The sequence below is a fragment of the Melospiza melodia genome, chromosome 1 (genome assembly GCF_035770615.1).
Source record: "Melospiza melodia melodia isolate bMelMel2 chromosome 1, bMelMel2.pri, whole genome shotgun sequence".
Lineage (NCBI taxonomy): Eukaryota > Metazoa > Chordata > Aves > Passeriformes > Passerellidae > Melospiza > Melospiza melodia.
The window spans coordinates 91,380,882-91,403,902 of NC_086194.1; the positions used below are offsets into that span (position 1 = coordinate 91,380,882).

Genomic DNA, 23,021 nt, shown 5'->3' on the forward strand with positions numbered 1-23,021 from the left:
CGCGGAAGCGGCAGCGGAGGCCGCGGTTCGGGTTCCGCGGGCGGCGGGGCAGGGGCGCTGCGCCACCGGCGGCCGGGCCCGCTCCCCGCGCCACTCTCCTGCCGCTGTCTCCCCTCCCCTCGGCGCTTCGCCATGGCGGCCAACACCGGCAACCTGCAGGTACAGCCACGCCGGCCCTACCCTGCCCTGCCCGGCGCGGGGCGGACCCGGCAAGCGGCGGCGGGCGGGGGGCGGCGCCAGGAAGGAGCGGGGCCGGCAGCGTCCCGGGCCGGGGGTGTCCTGGGCCGGGGCTGCGGGCGGAGCGGGGGCACAGCGAGCGCGAACGCCCCTGCTCAGCGGGCCGGGGGCACCGCAGCCGAGGGGAACTCGGCTTGGCCCGGGGTGTCAGAGCCCGCGGGTCAGCCCTCATCGCCCCGGGCCTGAGACCCTGCGGAGGGGCCCGGGAAGGGGGGCCCGGGGGCACCAACCCTGCGGGACGCGGGCGGCGGGGCCTAGCGCCCGGCCGGGAAGCGCTGCTGCCGCTTCTGCTCCGGACGCGTGGTTTGGCTTGTGTTGCCGCAAGGCTCCTGCTGGCTGTGGGAAGCCTTTGCCTGCTCTGCTGTTCCGCTTGTGTTAACCCTTGGCTCCGGCGGTGTCATCGGTGCTGCGGCTGGCCGGCAAAACAAACCCCGAAGTGAAATAAGTGCGGTCCAAACAGCCCTGCTTTCTCTTTCTCTCCGGCTGTTTTGAACCGTGATCATTTTTGTGTGCAGTGTTTACACTGGCAGTGTGTTGTTTGCATTGACAAAGCTAGAGGAGACGTTATAGGGTTTATAATAACCAGGAGAAGAATGACACCTCTTTAAGATGACATTCTTTGCTTGGGTGATGTTCATCAAACTATAAATCCATGGCCTGATAAAGCAGTTTGTGCCTCAGAGCTGGCCATCTATGCCCTAGTTCATACAAGTTTCTAATAATGTTTTCTGTTTGATAACAGTGGTGTTCTTCACAGTAACAGGCTAAGATGCAGCTGATGTAATGAAGTGTTAGAGCTGAGAATCTAATAGCCAGGTAATAGTCTTCGGCTGTTTACAAAAAGAGAGTATAGCAAAACCAGGCAATACGTGATGCAGACTTCTGCCCATTTCAGAAGAGCAGGTCTGTGACATGCCCTTTTTTCTCACAGTTCTGTTTTAGCAGGTGATCTTTGCCATTTATTCTTTGGAATTAATGTCACGTGTATCACTGTCTTTGTTGTACTGGGTGCAGGGGGTTGCCCTGGGTATTGGGCAATAATACAGTTACTATGTCATGTGATAATTAAAGTCACTGACGGGACTTAAGAACTTTGATATGAAAATAACTGTTTGGGGGGTTAACTTTTGCTCTGTTGCTAGATTTGAATGGTGCACAGAGGTGCATAAGGGAGTCACCATAAAATGGGCAGCAGGAGGCAGCTGTCCATTCATACCTGGGAAACTGCTCCTGAGCTCCCAGCCTCTCCAAAAAGGAAAGACTTTGGTTCTGTTCCAAAGAAACAGATGCTCACAGTGCTCCAGCACTTGCCACAACAGAGCCACGGTCTGTTTGATTGCTTCATTGTTTTTACATACCTTTGATTTCAGATAGATCTGTTGAGATGATCTTTGCTTCCAAGACAGCAACACAAAGCAGTAGAATGCTATATTTTGCAGTTTCTTTCATGGCTGTTGTTTACTAGCTTTTTTCTGCCTGAAACACATCAGAGTGTAGGTAGTGGCAAGAGTATCTGTACTGGAGTGTCTAATGGAAACTCCTTGCTGCAGTTCAAACTCTCAGCCTTGCTCCCTGACATTACATAATCATCCTGAGCATACTCACAATGCTTAGGAAAGGGAACCACATGGGAAAAAATAGGTGAAGGACTATAGAATATTTAGGTGGTGTTGGTTAATTCTGGCTGAGTGCTTATTTTCAACTTTCAACTTACCAGTGGTCAAAATGACAGTTTTAATTGTCTGGAAGTGGTATGGGCATTCCAAGAAGGAAAGTGTAATGAAAAGTAATAAGCACTAACAAGCAAGCAATGGAATAGAGGTGGTACAATAAATCCATAGAGCAGTGTGTGCAATACAGTGGCTTAGATCTCAGTCAGATTTATTTGAAACTAGCTGAACAAATAAAGTAAAAATCCATTCTTAACTTCTCATAGAACTCTTTGGTCCTTAAGATTTGGGTATGTTCTCTATCTGTTTGGGTTTGGTTTTTTTCTCCTCTTCCACTGGAGTGATAATTGAAATTTCTCACTAGGATATTGAGAATCTAAATCCTCCTAGAGAAACTAAGCAACTTTTGCTGGTCTTTGAAGATGTCTTCCAGCATAATGTTTGAAGAGTGATAGTGCTAGTTTCAGTGATTGTTATCAAGTACTTCCTATATTGACTTTGCTGTTTACAGGGTTTACTGATGTCATTGGTCATAGAATCTTAGAATTGTTTAGGCTGGAAAAGTTTGAGTCCAGCCATTAACCCAGCACTGTCAAGTGCACCCCTAAAGCACACCTTAAACAGCATAACTGTATCATAGTTCAAAGTTTATATGTCTGTGATAAAAAAAAACCCAAGCCTTATAATGGATTTCCAAATCTTTCCATAAGAAATGTAAGAGATTGGTAGGGCAGACTACATAGACAAAATAGTAGTCCCAGCTTAGTACACAGAAACTTGTCCTTCTCACTTGCACTTTTCTGTGTGCTAGTAAATTTCAGCAGTTTGTAAATCCTGCTGTTCATGGAAGGATGGAAATACAACTTTGAGGAGACAAATGTGAAGGAGCTGAAAAACTGTCCCTCAAAGAACAGTAAGAGCTTAAATGGTCTCTGATCACGGAAAATGCTCTTGTACAGCAGTTAATTATTTGTTTGTGTTACAGAAAGCAATAGACCTTGCTAGCAAGGCAGCACAAGAAGATAAAGCAGGAAACTATGAGGAAGCCTTCCGCTTGTACCAACACGCCGTGCAGTATTTTCTCCATGTTGTTAAATGTAAGTGTGATGTGTTGGATGATTCAGTAGAGTTTAGTCGTCAGATTGCACAAGAGCAATCTCTTATGTTGACATCAGTATTTAAATTTTTGCTCTCATCAACAGTTGATACTTGCTAGTTGTAGTTTGACTGAGGTCAGATATTTTGCAGCTTTTACCTTTACTGTGTTGTGTGCTTGCTCCATTCTTGTAAGAAATTAGATTATTTTTTACTTGTGTTTTGTTTTAGGTTTTTTTAAGACAGGAGGCAGGTGTTTGCTGTCTCTCCTCTGGACTTTTGTAGCAGTGTTTCAAGCTGGCCACTGCACGAGGAAATATGACCATAAGTACAGGGATCCCTGTATTTCTGTTGTGCTGAAAACCATGTTACACATGAAGTCTGCTGTATCTGCAGAGTGCTTTTTGCACCTTTAATTCATGCTGCTTGCCCTTCTAAAGCCTCTCTGCTGACATTTTTTGCTCCTTAATGTCATAGTCTTGCTGTTTATCTTGGCCGAGGAAATGTATGAGATGGACTTGTATGTAGCAATTTTTCTTTAGTTTCCATGTTCTCGTTACTTTATGCCTTTTCACACTTCTGTGTTCCTTTTGTGCCACATTCAGTGTTTGTATGCAAGGAATTGACTTTCTTAATGTGGGTACAGCCCTAATCTAAGTGGGCTAAGGTTGCTTGCCTGACAAAAGCACACTTACAAATCTTCATGATTTGAAAAAAATAGTTTTCTTTATAGTCCTTTATTATTAGGATAATCTATGTTTATAACTTCCTGTCCATTTAAATATTACAGACTTTCTCAGAATATCACTTTCTATGCTTTTAACGATATTGATGGACTTTTGGAAACTTAGCTCAAAAACCCGACATGTTAAATTTTGATCATTGGTTTGAAATGCTGTAATAGTGATTATGAGAACAGTGTGGCTGTTGAAACACATTTAGTTCTTTCAGATGTTTTATGTAATGTTTCTTTATCTTTTAAAATTAGCAGGCTATGGAAGAATCAAGTATGGTTCTAAATAAAAATTGCCTAGCACAAGCAGCTTCTTGATTAGCTATTTTAGAAAAGCAGTTATTAAGGCAATGTCTAGCAGCTTGAAAGGCTGACAGAAAAGCTTCCAGTGCTAATGTCCTTAATCCTTTAGAGTAAAATTTTAAGCCAAGGCAATGTTCAGGTGAATATTTGATATGACATCCTTCTGGTCAGTTCTTTCCAAGGTACAGTGGAAAAATAAGTAGTTGAGATGTTTGGTTATGTCATGAGCCCTGAGAGAGGTACATTCATAAGAGATAAAGAAGACAGATCTTTAGTCTTGTTTTTTGATTGATACACATGTGTTTGCTGTTAACAAAGAATTGTTTATCTTCAAACTCTCAGATGAAGCACAGGGTGATAAAGCAAAACAAAGCATTAGAGCAAAATGTACTGAATACTTGGATCGAGCAGAAAAGCTGAAAGAATATCTGAAAAAGAGAGGAAAAACTGCACCAAAACCAGTTAAAGAGTCTGGTCCTGCTGAAGGAAAAGGGTATGTTTTTGGAGAAGGTAAAGCAAAATACTTCCTGAACTCAACTTATTCTAAACTTCTACTCTTCAAAGATCATTTTAATTTGTTTCTGAAATGCTTCAGATGACTACTAATGCTGAAGTACAGTGGGCTAATAAAAATAACTTGAGTTACAATCACAAGCATTTCTGTGCTTGTTTACTAAAATATGAACATTTGCATAGGAAATTCACTGAAGAATAAAATCTCCTTCAGACTAACAGCTGAATCCAATGATTATTTGATTTAATGGCAAGGAGCTTGATGACCTTTCAAGGCTTTTTGCTTTTAAATACTTAGTAACTAGAAAATAATTTCAGACTGGTGATTACTGGGGTTACTGAGTTTGATCTGTCTCATACTTGAGAAGAGATGAAAAGCCCTGTGTAGGGTAAAGTTCTGTAAGGTGGACTGAATCCTTCCAATGTGTTGCTGCTGCCTGGTCTCTCCACTGCTTCCCTTCTCTTAGATTTGTTTCTCACTTTGCATATCAGAGAGTTGAACAAGCAGAGCCTCCCAAACAAGCCCAGCCTCTTTTGCCTTTGCTACTCCCTTTATGGGGGTAGGAGAGAGGAAGAATTCAGGATTATACCTTCTGGTGGGACTGCCCTTTCTAGGAGTCCTGAACAGCTAAAGTTGCTCAGTTGTCTCTTAAAACTTCACCTGATTTTCAGTCTTTTTAAATGTCTGCTCATTTCATCAGCCTTATTTTTTGAGGTGTACCATCTTTGGCTTAATTTATATTAGAAGGAAATGGTAATACCACAAAGGCTACATGTATTTTCATGACCTCCACTCCAATTGTTCCCTCTCTAGTCTCTTTTGCTTTAATTTCCAGTCTCCTTTGCTCTGATGAGAGTTTCATAGTACTAGATATAATTGGCCAGGTCCTGTTGCATGTCCAGATAGAGGAGAAGTGCCAATGTCTACAAACAAACCATTCCAGCACTTCTGTGTTGCTATATATAAGGGATTGTGTTTCTAAAAGCTGGCTCAGAACACACAGAAGTGTCTTAAGAGGGCTCAGACCCATAAGAGGAAGTTGAAATGGCAAAGGAGGGTGAATGGGAAAGAAATTAGAGAAAAGTCTCCTTCTGCATTTTTACAGTCATGTAAACCTCTAGAGGTCTGAAAGCATCTCCGTGTTTCTTTAGTTCCTCAGCCTGATGAGTTTTCTGCTTTTTGCATTCTGATTTTTATCCTAAGACAGAAGTCTCTCTTACTGTATTTCAACATTTCGTTTCCAAATCAGGAATGACAGTGATGGGGAAGGGGAATCAGAGGACCCAGAAAAAAAGAAGCTACAGAATCAACTTCAAGGTAATTTGGAGCATCCTTTTCTTTAAATAGGGATTACTTCAGTTAAGCAAGTTCCTGTATTTTTGCCATCTAAATTGTATGGATTAACTTAATGTCTGTTAGTAGCTCAGCTAGTATGTAATCTTGATGTGCAAAAGCACAGTCTTTATGGAAGTAAAAGGATTTGTGTGCCATGAACTTATACAGTGACTACATTGAAATGTATCTCCTGCACCCTGTACTTCATGTTAAAATTGTATCACCTATCAAGATAGGAAGTTGCAAAATCCCAACTAGCTGGTGGCTAAACTGATTTAGTGGTTTTTTACTCTGAAGTGCACTAGCCTGTTGCCTAGAGGCTAAGGAAATGATGATACAAATACATAGTGTAAGCAGAACTGTTTTCACAAAAAGACTGGAATTCATATTTAGGAGTAAGAAACATGGATTCTTGCCCATTTATAATAATATGCAGTGATGATGCTGTCCCAGTTCAGTAGCATAGTTTGCGTTTTTGAACTCAAAAACAGAACATAGTCAGTGAAGCAATGTATAGCAGCTACCAGCACTTTGGTGTGCAGTAAAAAAGAGGCTTTTTGATATTTATTTCCCTTTAATAATGAAGAACTGTTCAGAACTTCCCTACCAGAAAGTGCTTATGGATCTGAAGAAACCTCATTGTTTTCTTGTTTTTGACTGTAACAAAGATGAAATGCCTTTACCAGATCTTTTGCCTGTGTAATTTCAGGAGCTGTTGTATCACCATTGGAAACTGTGCTGTGCTTTTTCTACTTCTCTGCACATTATTTAATCCTATGCACAGTTATAAGAGACAGTTTCTTGTTTTTTTAAAAGTGACAGAAAATTGATGAGCATTGAACTCCTATCCTGTCTCTCACTATACCGACTTGGTTTCTTCCCACATGAATCTGACTTCAGATAGTGGAAGTAGTGGCTACGATTACAAGATCTAATATTATAGGTTTAATAACCTATTACTACCTGAGTTCCAAGTTTGCCCTTCTAGAAGTAGTTGAGATAAAATTTTTAGCATGCCAGACTAACCAGTCTGAAGAGAAAGCTGAATTACAGCTCAGTTCGATGAACTCACTGACTGAGGAAGATGAGACTTGGTGCAAAACTTTAAATGTGCCTTGACTAAGAAAATACTTCTACAGCTAAGCAGGATCCATATAACCTTTCTGATGCTTTTAGCCCTAGCTCTCAAACCTCTTTTCCATTAGATGATCCATTTGTTTGCTGCATGTCTGGAGATAGCAGCAAGTTACTTCATCTGCTGGAGAATCTTAAAAAATCCTGAGCTAGTGCAGCCGCATTGTTTAAAATGGATTTTCAAAGTTTTTAGGGAGTGCAGTGGTGATTTAGTTATGAGTTGGTGCCAGGACTTCTACTAACTCACAAATGTTCTGGTTATCCATGGTTTATTTTGATAAAAAAGTGTGTCAAATTTCTGTAAAAATAACATTCATTTGAGTAATGTAATTCTATCATATTAGAAATGCCTTGTTTTTATTCAGTATAGACATGGGCATAGATTTCTTTTTTCACCAATTGGAATTTATTGTAATTGTGAAAAGATATATATATGTCTCTAACTTAGACTGTCTTTTACAGGAGCAATTGTTATGGAGCGACCAAATGTCAAATGGAGTGATGTTGCTGGCCTCGAAGGTGCCAAAGAGGCACTTAAAGAAGCAGTCATCCTTCCCATTAAATTTCCACACCTGTTTACAGGTCAGGATTACAGCATTTGTTTACTATTGGCCAGTCAGGCCTGGCACTAGGGCCTGTGAAGTGTGTTGTGCCAATGTATCATAGACTCAAGCTGATCTCTGACAAAGAGATTTTGATCCATCTGACAGAAGTTTCATGGGTAGATGCAGAAAACCTCTGAGCAGCCTAGAGGAGGATAATCAGAAAGTAGCATTTTGAAAACTGCTGGTTTCTCTCTTGCAGGCAAGAGAACGCCCTGGAGAGGGATTCTTCTATTTGGACCACCAGGAACAGGAAAGTCTTACTTAGCAAAAGCTGTAGCAACAGAAGCAAACAACTCTACCTTCTTCTCAGTATCTTCATCTGACCTTGTCTCAAAATGGTTAGGTGAAAGTGAAAAGTAAGTTGGAGTTTCCAGAGGTCCAGGAAAATGTTGTTGAGAGGAAGTTATTATAGAGATACGGTGCCGTAGAGAATTTAAGAAAACGGTGTTGTCTTTTTAAAAACCACCTATAGGTGTTTCTATGCTTCGTGCTGCAGTGCCATGTAAAGATACCATTACATGCTGCATTTTGAGAAACTCTTTTCAGTGCTCAGAAAAATTTTGGGAGCACCACAGAGCTCATGCTAACTCTTCATTTGTTACTGTGTGATGTATGAAGAAGACCAGGAAGGCAAAGGACCATGAGTAACATGGCTGCAGTCTAGAAGTCCAGGAATTTGTCCATATAGTCTTCCAAAAGAGATTTCTTGAATTAATAAAAAGCTCTGGGTTTACAGGGAAAGGATTTTCATATAATGATAAGCATACTTGTCATAACCATGATTTAATGGTTTGAGATGTGGGGCAACTGAGCAACACTGTTTAAAGCTGATAGAATGAGAAAGAAAGGCCATTAGATAAAGTGTTTGAAGTGAGTTATTTTTTTCCCCAGAAAGCTGGAAACCTTAAGCTGCTTTTCTTCTGTTGCAGAAGGAATACAGAACTGGAGACTAGCTTGGCATTAGATATTATGCTTGACTTCATTTGAGACTGTTGCCTGAGATTTAGTACTGTATTATGAAGAATTTCCCAGCATGTTCCTATTTTTCTTTTTCAAACTAGTAAAGTGTGTTCATGAGAGATGGCTAGGAATATATGGGGTTTGTTATAGGTTGTTTTGTTTATTTGATTTGAAACCAATATTGCATGTCATACAAAAATGATTTAGTAAGTAAAGTTGTAGAAAGTAAAGATACATGTTATTTCTTACAAAATCTCTAGTTATTTTCAGTTAGAAATGTTTAGAGAAAGCTTTTTTCTTTTGAATCTTTCTAAATTGGTGCTTTTGTATAGTCCAGACTGTCATGTAGAAGTGTAAACTGAAAAAGGGCTTTATTTTGCAAAATCATGCCTGGAGCACTCTAATTTATTTTCTTTTTGTTATGCTAGGCTCTCTCATTCAGTGTAATTCTGAGTCATGGAGCTGGAAGAATGTTGTTTCTTTGAGTAGCTGTGTGTTAATGCTTTTTTCCCCTTGCTTTCCCTAAAGGAAATGACTATATCATGTTCTGAAGTTATGTGTTTCTGCTGTTGTAATTATTAATATAGCTGAAGCTGTTTCCTTCTTTAAGATTAGTGAAAAACTTGTTCCAGCTTGCCAGAGAAAACAAACCTTCTATCATCTTCATTGATGAGATAGATTCCCTCTGTGGGTCAAGAAGTGAAAATGAAAGCGAGGCTGCTAGACGGATAAAAACAGAATTTCTAGTCCAGATGCAAGGTAAGTTTATTTGGTCTTCAAAATCAGACAGAGAGATTAAGACATGTATTTTTAAGTGTAACTTTCATTAGAATACTAAAAATGTCTGCAGTTCCACCCCATTAAATTTTGATGGCTTTTTAAAGCAATCTCTTGTTTATCATCTAAACTGTGAAATTATTTCTGCCTTGATACAGGGGTTGGTGTTGACAATGAAGGAATCTTGGTGTTAGGAGCAACAAACATACCCTGGGTTTTGGATTCTGCTATCAGGAGAAGGTATGATGGCACTTTTTTCATGGTGTGCGATTCACAACTGGTGTGAGCTTTTAGCCAGAGAGTGCTTAAGGTGTTCATGCAGCTCATGTTTGCAGACATGGTTAATGTTCTGCAACTCAATTCCATGAAGTAGACTTAGCTACACTGATAGTCACTTGCCCCTTTAGAGAAAGGTAGGTTGATCAGTCCTGTAGTTTATCTGATTTCTTGGTTAGATGATTATGCTTGAAGAAACAGGAGTTTCTTGCTTGCTTTTTGGTTTTCTGGGGGGCTTAGGGGACAAGGTAGAAAGTACACACCTCAGAAGGGCAAGAGAGGGTGGGACTTTCCTTTTCAGCTATTAACAAACCGGTGAATAGCTTGCGTATTTTATGGAAGTGTAACCTTATGGAGAAATGCCGTATTTTTCTACTAGTCAGGCATAACTTGTGATTTGTAACTGCTGTTTGGCAGATAAAGGACTTTTGCAGATACAGGACTGCCTGTACCTGATTATTTGGATCTCTCTCTGAGCTGCAGAGCAAGCAGAGGACAGATACAATTATGTGACAAATAGGATTATGTTGTGGATTACAGCTTGGATAATGGCCATTTTTCTTGACTAAAGAATCACTGATCTTTTTTTTTAGTGACTGACACTGACTTTTATTTATATACCGAATTCAAGCTGGCCATACTTCAGTTTGATTTGGGGTTGGACCAGGTCACCTCCAGATGTCACTTCTCATCTGCATGACTCTAGATTTGTATGAGCCAGATTTAAAAATGAAGGTATTGTTGAGAATTTCAAGTCATTCTTGAAATTCCAGCTTTGGTTGGGATCCACAGTAAAAGACATACATGGACCTGATAGAGTGTGTTCAGAAGGGGCCATGAAAATGATCTGGACACCTTTCTTCTGAAGGCAGGTTACAAGAGTGGGGCTGTTCAGCCTGGAGAAGAGAAGGATACAGAGACCTTATTGTGACCTTTCAGTATATAAAGGGAACTTAGTAGAAGGGTGGAGAGATGTTCCTTGGTTTTTTTCCCAGGCGTGTAATGCCAGGACAAGAGGTAGTTGTTCAAACTGAACGAGGATGGGCTTAGATTGGGCACAAGGAGGAAGTTTTTTATGATGACGGTGGTGAGACACTGGCATGTGTTGCCCAAGAGAAGCTCTGGATCATGGGAAGTGTTCAAGGCCAGGTGGGATGGGGTTTTGAGTAAGCTGGTTTAGGGGAAGGTCTCCCTGCCTGTGGCAGGGGGGTTGAAACTAGACAATCTTCAAGGTCTCCCTCAACCCAAACCATTTTCTCATTCTCAGCAACATGAAAGAGAAATTCCGTAGCTCTAGCCCACAAGACTTAAAGGAACTTGTACAACAATGGCTATAATAAAATTAATTTTTCATGGATTTGAGCCACTTTGTCATGTATATCAGGTTATTGTGTTCAGCCGGATTTGGAGTTGCTCTTTGTTGGTAAGAGGTAATCTCCGCTCTGAGAACAGATGCTGCTTCAAAGAAGGAAATGCTGTTACCAATATTTTCTTGAGAATTACTTCAGATTTACTTCCATCTATGGTGTTTTCTTAATTTAGTTGGAGACTGTAGAAAGTTGTTGCATAAACTTATCAGGCAGTTCTTTCTTTGAGTGTGAAATCTGTTCAAATAGACTTTAACACTTAAAACTGAGGGGAAGAAGTCTTTTTCTTTTAGCACTCAAACTCTGCTAGAAAAATGTCAGTCTGGAGAGAAGGATTTTGTAATGGAAAGGAAGCAGTTTTTATATTCTGGATATTAGCTTATGCTAACTAAAGTACTATTTATGAGAACAGGTTGCTGAATATTTGCATCAGATTTTTTTTTAAAGGTCTGTTGTACTGAAACTGCTTTTTAATATTGCTAGAAGCAAGCTCATTTGCATGAGCTCTTTCCATTGTGCACCTGCATGAGTTGGCATCTTGGGAACGCTTTGGTTTTGTCTTTTTTACACCAGGTTTGAGAAGCGTATTTATATTCCTTTACCTGAAGACCACGCCAGGGCTGCAATGTTCAAACTTCACCTTGGGTCAACTCCAAATGACCTAAAAGACTCAGATTATCGAGAGCTTGGGAAGAGAACTGATGGCTATTCTGGTGCAGATATAAGCATCATTGTCCGTGATGCACTGATGCAGCCTGTTAGAAAAGTGCAATCAGCAACTCACTTTAAAAAAGTAAGTAGGAATCAACATTTTTCAAGTTATTTCATCTATGAGAGCAGTCTTAGTTTGAAAATTCCTTACAAATAAACTGAATTTGGTTTTAGGTAATACTGCATGGTTATGAATGTCCCTTTTATTGACTGGGGAGAAGAACTGTTCTTCCTTTCCATGTACCCCCCTAGTCCTGCCATAAGTCTGGTGGAGCTCATTTCTGAATATTCATGCTCTGACTCTTAATGTCTCTCGAGAGTGTTAAAAGCATTCAGTTTGCCATTTAAATGGCAATGTTACAGAAGTGCTTTTTTTCTATTTCAAGTTAAGTGGTTCTTAACATGCTGGGGAAAAAAAAAAAAAGTATCCCTCATCCATTTGAGAACAGATGGATTGTACTTAAGCACTTTCTGTTTACTTGGCGTATTTTTCAAACTGAAAAATTAAGGTTTTTGTAGAGTTCTGGTAGAAACATTGAATCAATTACAGTAGTAAAGATGCAACACAACTGAGCAAGGTCTGTGTTTCATTTACACTGCTGTAATGTGAAAACCAGTTTACTTTTACATAGGTACACACCAAAGAGCCTATTCAAACTATATTGTTTGGCTTATCTTCCAGTTACCTCTATATACTATGTATTGACTTAAGTAACATTTCTTCACAATATTTGAATCTCAGAAACTTCATCTGTACAAGAACCAATTGGCATTCTTTACCACCAGTCTAAATCCATTACATCTGGGAATGTCTTTCCCCTGGGGAATTTGCACAGATGGGCCTTGTTCAGTCAAATTTATTGCTCCCTGAGAACTATTAAACTCTTAAATGGAGAAAAAGGAGTGATAGTATGAATGGTTATAAACAGAGGTTAAAATATATACAATGTATATCAGTTGAATAAAATTTTATTTTGCTGTATACCATATTTTGAAGTAGACCCAGACTAAAGGTACTTTTTGTTAATATTTTTAGTGCAAAGTTTGATTTTGACAGAAATTCATGGTTGTTGGGTGAAGGTGGGTCAGGATATTCTGCAGAGGTGCTAATTGCTGTAAAAGGAAGCTTTAATTTGTTGCTTCTTCAAAGAGCAGGTGTGGTAGGAAAAACTCGAGATCCTAAGGTGTCAAGTACCGTGTATGTTGTGTTGGCAGCAGTTCTTTGTCATCTCAGTTACAATTACAGTTTTTTTACCAGTAACTCAACCTGACTTAAAAGGGTTAAGGCCTCTGAACGGAACAGCTACACTCACTTTGAAGATAGGCTCCTTTTTTTCCATGTGGTTTTATCCAATGAACTCATTCAGCTTAAGATTCAAAGTGAAAGACACACTTAAATCCAGTATGGTCCAGAATATGAGAGGGCATGAAATTTGACTTCTGCGGACAACTCACAGTAACAATGTGATGTAAGCGGTATTTGTTGATAAATAAACAGTGACTTTGATATATCAAGGATTTTCTAGATGCATCCTTCCCTTAAGCAGTCATGTCTGAAGTATTTATCTGTTGTTAACTTTACATGACAATGGCATTTCTGGCTAAAGGGCTCTCAGCTTTTAGTGTTTAGTTCAAATTTGGAACAATCTGAGGCATGTTTGAGCTCGCCATGGAGCACTGAAATAACCTCAGTTGTCACAGTTTGTGGAACGACTTCAAAAGCGCTTCTTGCATCTTAACTATTTTTGCTTAAGAAAATAAAAAAAAGGAAGGAAAAACCCCACAACTGCAACACTCTGAACACTCTGACATGAGCCAAGTTGATTCCACTTATATTGTTAATGCTTTAATTGGATGTGATTTTGTGTTTTTCTGAGCAAAATCTTAGCGTTATTATTTGTAACAGACAGAGCTTTCCTCAGTTGTCAGTAATTAACTGTAAACCTTTCCTTGCCATGTGTGATAATGCAGGTTTGCCAGAGTGCATTTTGAATATTACAATCTGCTGCCCTGCTTCTTGCTCTAAATTCAGCTTGGAGCAGCAGATGCAGTTCTGTCCATAGTCAGTTAGCGTGTTTTCCTTGAACCTTTGTGTATGCTCCGAGTTCCCGTGGCTGTGTGGTGCTGCAGGTAACAGCCAGGGAAGGCAAAATCCTTGGTACCGGACAGTGTGCTGCACAAAGGGAACAGATGCACGGCGCGTCTTTTCTTTGCTCTGTCCGTCTGTCCGTCCGGGGGCGGGCGGGAAGGCAGCTGCTTTGTTCTCCCGCTAGGTGGCGCTGTTTCCTACGCAGCGCTGCCCAGGTGGTGCCGGGAAAGGTGCTGGGAGCTTGGGAAGGCGGGATGTCAGAGGGAAGAGCGCTGGGAAGCTTTTAACCAGAGAGCTGTTAACCAGCGATGAATGAGCTCCTCAAGTGACCAGGGAGCAGGAAGGGTGGTCTTCACCAAGCAGATTTCCTGGCACGTCAGTTTTCCGCAGAAATCCTCAGACTTAAGAGGATGTGGCTTCTGGGATTTGACCTGATGTGAATTTAAGTATCTGGCTACAGCTGCATGTTTTCAAGGTGAATAATACCAGTACACTTGCACAATTTCTCTTCCACAGGACGTGTGTTCCCAATGGGTAGGGCATCTGCATAAAATCAAGGAATGGTTTTTGCTTGGGGTGCTGTTCAGCTTCTGGTTTCTGTCTTCAAAACAGTAACTCCCATAAACTGAGTGTTTTCTTATTTTTAGGTAAAAGGACCATCAGTGTCTAATCCAAATATGATGGTAGATTTATACACCCCTTGCTCTCCAGGTGATCCTGAAGCCTCAGAAATGACATGGATGGAGGTCCCAAGTGATAAATTACTGGAGCCTAGAGTTACCATGGTAGGTATTGCTTGTAGCATTTCTTTCTTATCTTGCAGAACTCTGAAAAGACTTTAAGATAAAGAGTCTTTTTCAGGACAATGGGATGAGACGTTTGTTTTCAGAAATGCTGGGCATACCAGATAACATTTTGAATTCTCAACATAAATCACTACAGTATGGCATGCTATAAAAAAGACAGCTGTCTATCCCTGATAAGCATTTCTTATTCTTGTCTGCTGGCATGCAGCTGCCATCCTTTCATCCATAGACAGTATCTGCCTCTTGCACTGTTCATTCACTTGGCTTTTATTTATTCAAAACCTTTAGGGTTCCTGCACCATGATACACTTTCTTCTCATCATTGTGGCATTAATACTGGGAAATGGAAAATTACATTCACTGTAAATTAGGAAGTGATGTTCTGTAGGAAAATATTGCCCATGAAATAAATACAAGTATAAAACCAAAATGTAAGAAGATTTTGGATATAAAGGTATTTTAGGTTTAAATTTATTACAGGTAATAAAGCAGTTTTTTCTGCTGTTTTCTTTGTGCATATGGAAATACTTGCTTTGGCCTAGGGAATAAAATATGTAAGACAGTTTTCAGTTTTAGATCACTACTTTAAAAAAATAATTGCTGGACACTCATTCTGTATTTTCGCCCAAGAGCAGCAGAAGAAAATTTTGTATTTAAGTACAAAGTTTGTGGGAAGCACTTAATAACAAATCTGTGTTGCTGTAGTTTCCTGTGTGCAAACAGTCTTGTAAGGAATGAAAGAAATCAATGCATTTCATGGGGAATCGCAGGCAATGCTTTGAAAATAGAACCATCACTGTATTTCAGAAAATAATTTCCTGTGTGAATTTGCATACTGAGGAAGCAGAAGAGGATTTATGCAGGTGCAAGCCTGCCCTAAAATTTCTCTCTGCATGATCTATAATTGGATTTTTAATCAGTCCTTCCTGGAATTAAAGACAGCAGTTCCTTGTGTGCTCCTAATGGTACCTGGGCTCTGATGCACTACAGGCAGATGTTTCAGTGTCCAAAATCCATTCTTGTCCTTAAAAGATAAGGCTTTAATTCTTTTTGAGCAGAGTGCCTATGGTCTGATGAGACAAATATCATGTGTGGAAAACCATTATACTAATTTTTTTATTTTACCCATCATTTATAGCAATATGAGGTGTTGGGCATCTACTTTTTTCAGTTGCCCTTGTTTGGGAATTTATTTGTTTTCTTTACCCTTTTTTATTCATAATGTATTTTAACTGCTGCTCGAGACCGATGAAATTTTTTTCTAAACTCCATTTCCTAGCATCTAAATATTTATCTAGGAAATTTACTGAGTTGAAGAGTCAGAAATTACCAGTCAGGAGCAGTAAAACTTTGCTAGAGATGAATCACAAATTGCTGTTCTACATTGCTGGACTGTGAAGAGTACATGGGAACATCTCAGTATTTTCCACTTAATCTGCTGTAGTTAATAATGGTTTGAAAATAGCAACTAACCAAAAAAAAAAAAAATTCAGCTCTTTCAAAACAAGAGATGAATAAAACTTGAATGGATGAGTGGCTTAAACCTAAACCTTAGGTTGTGATTTTGTTACTGGAAAACTCATTGACTGTTGTCTGTATTCAAAGGGTTAAAAAGGCTGCCTCTGTGCAGAAGTGTTCAGGCTTACTTAAAGTTTTGTGCTAATGGGAACTTTTTAATGGATTTTTTAATGCATATTTGTCCTGGCAAAAAAATTGCTAGCAGTGGTACTATACTTGTTTCTGAAAACATGTTTGTTTTATTTCTGACAGGCCGATATGCTCAGGTCGCTTGCTAGCACAAAACCAACAGTTAATGAACAGGACTTGGAGAAGTTAAGGAAGTTTACAGAAGACTTTGGTCAGGAAGGCTAAACCAAAGATATGTGTGAAGCATTAGAACCTTTTTTTTTTTTTTTTTTTTAAAGTATTCTTGTGTCTTTATTGATGGCACTTCAAATAAATGCCAATAAAATCACCCCTTTCTTACTTTGCAGAAGGAATAGAAGATACCTTTGCAAAGACCCTTAAGCTTTTGTATTGTATTGTTTTCCTCAGATGTCTATTAAATGTCTTCTATTGAAAAATAATACAAAAATGCAATTTTAGGGTGAGACAGCAAAGTGATGTGGTAATGTCTAATAAATACTAGAAAGCTTTAAATTACTAGTTCCATATTAGGTAGTATATTAGACCTGGATACCAGTGAATTCTAGTTTTTGACCTTACCTCCCAGTAAGGTCAAAAACCTTTTTAAGGAGTGGGAGAGAACATATTTGTCAGGTGTTTTCAGTCAATCAGCATATGTATTAATTGCTCTCATTTCATTTAGGAAAATGGCAACAAAATTTTCTAATCCAGCATACTGCGAGTGTGGGTTTGCTGTTAAAGTAAGAAAGAAAACACTGTGAGGATAAGACTACATGGGCCAGTACTTTGATTAAATATTGGTGGACCTGTTATTTGGCTTTTTTTTCTGCTATGCTATGTTAAAATTTTGCCTTCAACAGCAGGCTTTTGTTTTTAACTCTTTACTAGCTGGTACACACTGTCACTATGCAATTTAACACAAGTTTGTTAAATGCAAGTAACTCGGAAGGTGTTTTGCTGGCTCTTCTTGGGGGGTTGTTTGGATTTACTTTATTTGGTTTTTTTGGTTTTTAAAATCTGGATTCTCTTCCTGGTGAAGTTTTGACTGAAGTTAGAAAAAAGCTTTAGAAATGTCCTCTGAGATCCCACGTGTTGAGGCTGGCAAGGTATATGTAGTCTTTGGAGAATGTCTGGGAGGTATTTGGGAAATAGCATACTTCACATGCAAGGAGATTAGAACAGATGTTTTAGCCACAGCCTTTTCAGTGATAAATTAACCCAGAACCCCACTGGTAACTGTAGCATATAGGTTACATCAATTTAGTGCTTGAACTGGGAGAGAAGGCTGGCAGTTTAGTACAGAAGTAGCACTTCCATTGCTCTTTTTCTGCAGAACTGCAAATGGAGATGTGCCTGAATGTAACTTAAAACACTACAGCATCAGCATTGAGTTTGTGCCTTGTAAGTTTGCACTGGCTGTAGATATGAAACATCATTAGAATATCTAGAATACTCTATCTTCCATTATCATTGTCCAACTCTATCCTGCAAATGTTTTGTTTAACTTGTATTAAAAGAAATTTGCACATTTTAGGTGTGTATGTTTTATGTACATATGCACAAATATGATCATCTTTTGATGGGGTTTGGTTTCTTCTATGTACATATTTTGTCTACTTTATAAATCATAGGATGGGTGACATTTTCTGTACTTTAATGAAGTAAAATGTTGTAGTACAACATCAGCTATGTTGAGTATTTTTTCAATGTTATGTTCAAGTTTTTACTGCTTTATTGTCTCCTTAGACTTTTGTTTCTGTGTTTAATAGCCAAACAAAATAGTTAAATATTCTTTGATCTGCAAGGTGCTGAGCTTTTTTTTACTAACATGATGAAGCGTTTTTTCCAAAATCCTTCAGTTACACAGCTTTACCTTTGTGTTACATCAGAATGTGTAAATGTGAATCAGTGGGCTGCAAATCTTTCTGACAGCTTTTGGGGGGATGGCAGGAGTGGGACTGGGTGAGGGCAGGAATTCCAGCATAGGTACAGCAACTATGGTTAGTAAACTTAATCCTTATTGCAACAGGATCTTGTTTGTAGTTTTCCCTTGTGAACACTTCAGAAGTGAGCCACACACTAGCGTGGCTGTCCTTCAGAGGTTTGAAGCCACTGTCTGAAGTAATTATCTCTTGACCTTTTGAAAAATGAGAGTCCTTACTGCAACCCTGCAATCTTAAAATTCTCAGGAATATTTTGGTTTTTGGTTTATGTTTTCCTTTTTGTGGTAAGCTGATTTGTCTTATGGGCTTCCATATGCTTAACTGTATAATCTCGTATCTTTAATGCAAAAGAAAAGTATACTGTATGTTTTAAATTTACATCTTGCTGCTTGCTCAGATGACATCTGTAACAGAACCTTTACTATTTGATGTTGAAAGTTGTTTTTAGAAATATATTCCAAATAAACTTTGCTGCTTAGAATTGCAGCTACAAGGGCAACTTTTTGGTTTGCTGTCTTTGTGAAATTATGATAAATTAATATATATCTATCACCAAGATTCTTAGCCAAGTTATCCATAGCTGATGATAGCCTAATGAGGGAGCATGCAAAATCACTTTTTAGTTTGCAGTGTTAATTGAAAATAGTCTAAATCAAAGAATTCATGAAAGACTGTATTTGCTTTGAATAATCAAAACCTCTTTAAATACTGGACAAATTAGTTGTACATTTTTAACGTGGTCTGATCTTTGGCTGGTTAGCTTACAAATTGTTTTCGTACCTTCTGGTGTTACTGCTTACTCTGACTGCAATATGAAAAAATGTGATTTTCCTTCCTGTGTGTAAAATAATTTTTCAGTTAAATCACTTCTGTATGTGCTTATGTCCTTCACAGATGGTTTCTTCACAGTGACATTAAGTTTTGGATATCCTACCATTTGTGGTCTGTCTCTTGATGTACATACTTACAGGGTTAGAATAGCTCAGTAAATCAACTTATATTTTTTCCTGTATTCCCTGAGTGACGTCAAGTTCCAGAGTAGTTTGATTTACGTGTTGCCTTTTTGTTCTTGTCTAGCATAACAAAAGCATACAAGTCTTTTCAGTCTTCCATAAATCTCTTCAGTTTTTCATTTGGTTTGTCTTTCAAGTCTACTGGTCTTTGAATATACTCATATGCTTTTGTTTTAACTAGTGGAGCAGAACAAGTGTAGCTGAGGGAGATACTCTGGAATTGGCTTTTTTCGTGTTCCTGCCTGTCAGAATTTGCTCTTTTTGTCAACTGAAGCAAAGAGGCTGCTGAATATCCTCTGGTCAGATGTTTTGATCTACTTAAGGGTTTTAATAAGAATATTCCACATTTTTTTGTTGGCCTTCAGAGGATTATCTTGACAGGAAGCTATTTAATAGTTCTGAATATGTTGAAATATGCAGGAACATCTTCATTTTGCTGTTTACTCTTCCCTTCCTCCAGAATGACAAGCTGGTTTCAAGATTGGCTTCCATACATGTTTTTGGTCTTAACCAGATTCACCCTAGTAATCATGGTTGACTTAAAGCCATTCCTGTAACTTACGTAAACTATTGCAAGAACTCAGTGGACTGTTTGTTTCACACTGTGCTGCTATTCCAGCAGATAATTAATTCTTATCAAAACATCGTTTCTTTTATTCTTGAGCAGTCAGCTTTTGTTGTAGCTCATGTGGCATAGCTTCAGTGCTTACCCCTTCAATTTTTCTTTAGGTTTTTATTAACGTACTAATCTAGGGATTTTATTCCACAGATCCCCTGTTGTCATAATTAGCTGCATAAAAACTCTTTTAATTGGTCGTTCATCCTCTGTCCTGGCATTTGTAGTGACAGCCCAGGTATTAGATAAGATTGTCCTGTTTTTATCTTTTGGTCCCTGTGACCTAATTAGAATTCTTCCTCTCCCTCCCTACTTCTACATGCACACACACCCTTCTGATGGGAGCTTTTCTATTAGGCTGCTGGTTTGTGACATTTTCTGTTTACTCGCCTTTGCGGCCTTCCTACCTGAGAGGCTCCAACTTGAATAAACACTCAAGGATACTTCTTTCCTTTGTCATATCCTGAGTTCAGGGACACTGGATTTCCATCCATCCATGCCACCTGTGCATGGTACCTGCCACATGTACAATCTGCCAGTCTTTTGCAGAAATAATTGACATTTTTGGACTCATTCAGCTGAACTTCTCAACCATTACTCATGGAAACACAATAGAATGTCCTATCTGCATCATAGCAGGAGCAAGGTTCCCTTCTAAAAAGGCTTTGGTTGTGTTTTGAGACATCTCCAGGAAATAAGTCACTGACACATGACACAGGCCTGGTGTTGATAATGCAGCCAGAGTTTTCTTTCCTGCTTGGTGACCTATTATCAGGCACTGTAACATGAATTGGCAGGACTTGCTTTTGCTTGCCCTCGCTCCTCCTCTGCTGCCTCAACTCATTTAAATCCAAGCTATTCAAGGCAGGGACTTTGCTTTCAAACATGCTCAGTGTCACATGCATTCTGTCAACTATAAACAGTAATTTCCTCTGACTCACCCTGTTGTTGGCCTGATGGCCATCCACAGGTAATTTGTTACAAAAATCTCAGCTGGAGTAGTTGCCTTCTGCTACTTCTCCGTCCATGTCTCAGCAGTAGCGAGTCGCTGGGCGAGGGGCTGGGAAAGTGGCTATAAATATCACCAAAGTGGCTATAAATATCACCATCTCCTTCAGGAAATGCAGCAGCAAGTGGGGACTGTTATTTGCAGCTGTGCCTTAGGCTCTGCCAGAGCCAGGTGAACTGTTTGCCCAGTAGAAAGTTAGGAAAATGTGAAAACCATATGAATGCAAATTATCACTTCTTCCTCTTCTCCTTGAAGGCTGGAGCATGGGCTCTAGCAGGAAGGCTCTGACCTAGCAAGACTTTTGCTTTATGCAAGATTTTAGAAAATCTGGAAATTACTGTTTTCAAATGTCCTATTTAAGTTGCCAGTTGAAACGCTCATGCTCGTGAGTGACTTGAGCATGAGCTCACTTGAAGTTTTAATGATGTTTTAATTAATTAATCACAGCTATTAGTTGTTCCATAGACATCTGAATAGCAAAGAAATTATTACTGTTTTAATCTTTATATCTGCTCTTGTTTTGCTGTGGACTGGTATGTTTGTGTCCTGCCTTGCCCTATCACTATAATTTTAAAATGTTTTCTTTTTTGTTGTTGTTTTTGTTACCTGCCCAGAAAGCTCATGCCCACGATGCACGTGTCCCCTCTCAGTGTGGGAGCAAGCAGGGCACAGTGCCTGCCTGACAGCAAAGCTGGTTTAGCTGCAGCACAGCCCAGGTTCCCACAGCAGCCACAGGACCTGCCGACAGAGCCCAACCCTTTCTGTCCCCCCTGTGTCTTCACTGCCCCTTCACAGCTTCAAGGCAGAAGGAGTGCCCCTGTAAAGACACTGCCATGGCCCAGACTCATACAGAGGGCACACCTGTACGTGGGAACACTGGTGACAAACACCTCACAAACACGCAGGGTCCTGTGTGAGCACCCACCCAGTGCACACCAGGGAGGGGCTGCAAAGTTACCTCCATCCTGCACCTGGAGTGCTGTGAGGTTCCTGCCCATTCCAGGTTTAGGTGGGCTCAGTCCAGCAGGGAACAAATGTGCTGGAGCATTTATGGGGTTTCTGTGGGGCAGTGGGACATGGTGTTGATGTTCAGCCTGAGCAGCCTGTGGCTCTACATGGGATAAATCAATCCATAGAAACACGTGTAGGGTTTGTGCTTCAGACCCCCTGGAGCTGGCACAGGCTGGAAGTTGACTGGTGAACAAGGGCAGCGATGCTGACACTCAGGGCTCCTATGGGGTTTTGTCCTAGTTGTCAGCTGTGTAAAATGGTTTCCGCAAGCTTTGAGGCTATTTGGCTTATTCTCTTGGGCCTTTTTTTGTGTAAAGTGTGCTCGCTTCACTGCAGTACAGACTGGAAATGCATGATGCTTCTTATAAGAAGAAAAAGGTTTTGATGAGAATTTTCCTTTGATGTGAATGTTAATTGGCAATTTTTGCCTGCCTCTCCTGTTGCTTTTGACTAATTTTCTGGGTTTTTTTCTTTTTTTTTAAATTTCGGTTTCTTTCTTTTTTTGTTTGCCTTACCCTCTGTCCTTCACACCATTTTTTTTCCTTTCTCAAAAAGAAGATAAAGCACTGATTTCTTTTTAAATCCTATTTCAAAGCTCTTTATGTCCCAATATTTTTCCAGTGTTTATAGCAAAGCAAGTTTACATCCAACAAAGCAGAAGCTGACAGAGTGTCTCTGATTTCTGTTTTTCCCTTCAAAGCGACAGGCCCATCTGTACACGCTGTCCTTTCCCGGGCTGACAGCAGGAAGGCAGTGGGCTGTGCTGCTGTTAGAGGATGGAGACAGACTTGGAGCAGCACAAGCAACTCTGATGTACTTGGTAGCAGTGCAAGGGGGACGAATGGTTGAATTGCTTGTGTTCAGCAACCTGTTTTGGGCCTGTTTCTTGGGTTAGAGGGGGAAAACAGAGCTATGTACAAGACATCTAAATTTCTATTGCGTAGCAGCAGCTTCTCTGCAGTGTGTGCCAAAGATAAATTAGCAGGGACTGATGGCAAGGGCAGAGGTTGTGTAATTTCATTCAAGAAATAAACACCAGCCTCTTGCCAGTGCCTCTTGCCAGTCAATATCCTGTGTGTTACCTGGAACTGGAAACAGACTTAATTCATGTTAAAAGATTGAGCAAACAAAGTTGTCTGAATGACTTTGACAGAGAACCTGGCATGAACC

General features: G+C 39.8%; 1 protein-coding gene across 2 annotated transcripts; it reads left to right on the forward strand.

Moving 5' to 3' along the window:
- The first annotated feature begins 48 nt into the window (after positions 1–48).
- VPS4B (vacuolar protein sorting 4 homolog B) lies at positions 49–18,701 on the forward strand. Of its 2 annotated transcripts, XM_063161993.1 has the most exons (11): positions 49–159; positions 2,893–3,004; positions 4,381–4,531; positions 5,802–5,869; positions 7,484–7,603; positions 7,826–7,982; positions 9,197–9,345; positions 9,522–9,603; positions 11,580–11,799; positions 14,454–14,591; positions 16,383–18,701. In XM_063161993.1, exons 1-11 carry the CDS (start codon positions 133–135, stop codon positions 16,482–16,484), a joined length of 1,326 nt encoding a protein of 441 aa, XP_063018063.1. In that variant the 5' UTR covers positions 49–132; the 3' UTR covers positions 16,485–18,701. The 2 variants fall into 2 exon arrangements, with proteins under 2 accessions (XP_063018063.1, XP_063018054.1); XM_063161984.1 differs by lacking the exon at positions 49–159 and having other exon boundaries at positions 2,818–3,004.
- Positions 18,702–23,021: the final 4,320 nt, after the last annotated feature.

What these genes read in the sequence shown, in the direction of transcription:
- VPS4B (XM_063161984.1), top strand. Translation starts at nt 2,833, where the DNA reads ATGGTCTCTGATCACGGAAAATGCTCTTGTACAGCAGTTAATTATTTG. An exon ending in ATTTCCACACCTGTTTACAG is followed by an intron (nt 7,604 to 7,825) that starts GTCAGGATTACA and finishes TCTCTCTTGCAG; the next exon opens with GCAAGAGAACGCCCTGGAGA. An exon ending in TGGAGCCTAGAGTTACCATG is followed by an intron (nt 14,592 to 16,382) that starts GTAGGTATTGCT and finishes TATTTCTGACAG; the next exon opens with GCCGATATGCTCAGGTCGCT.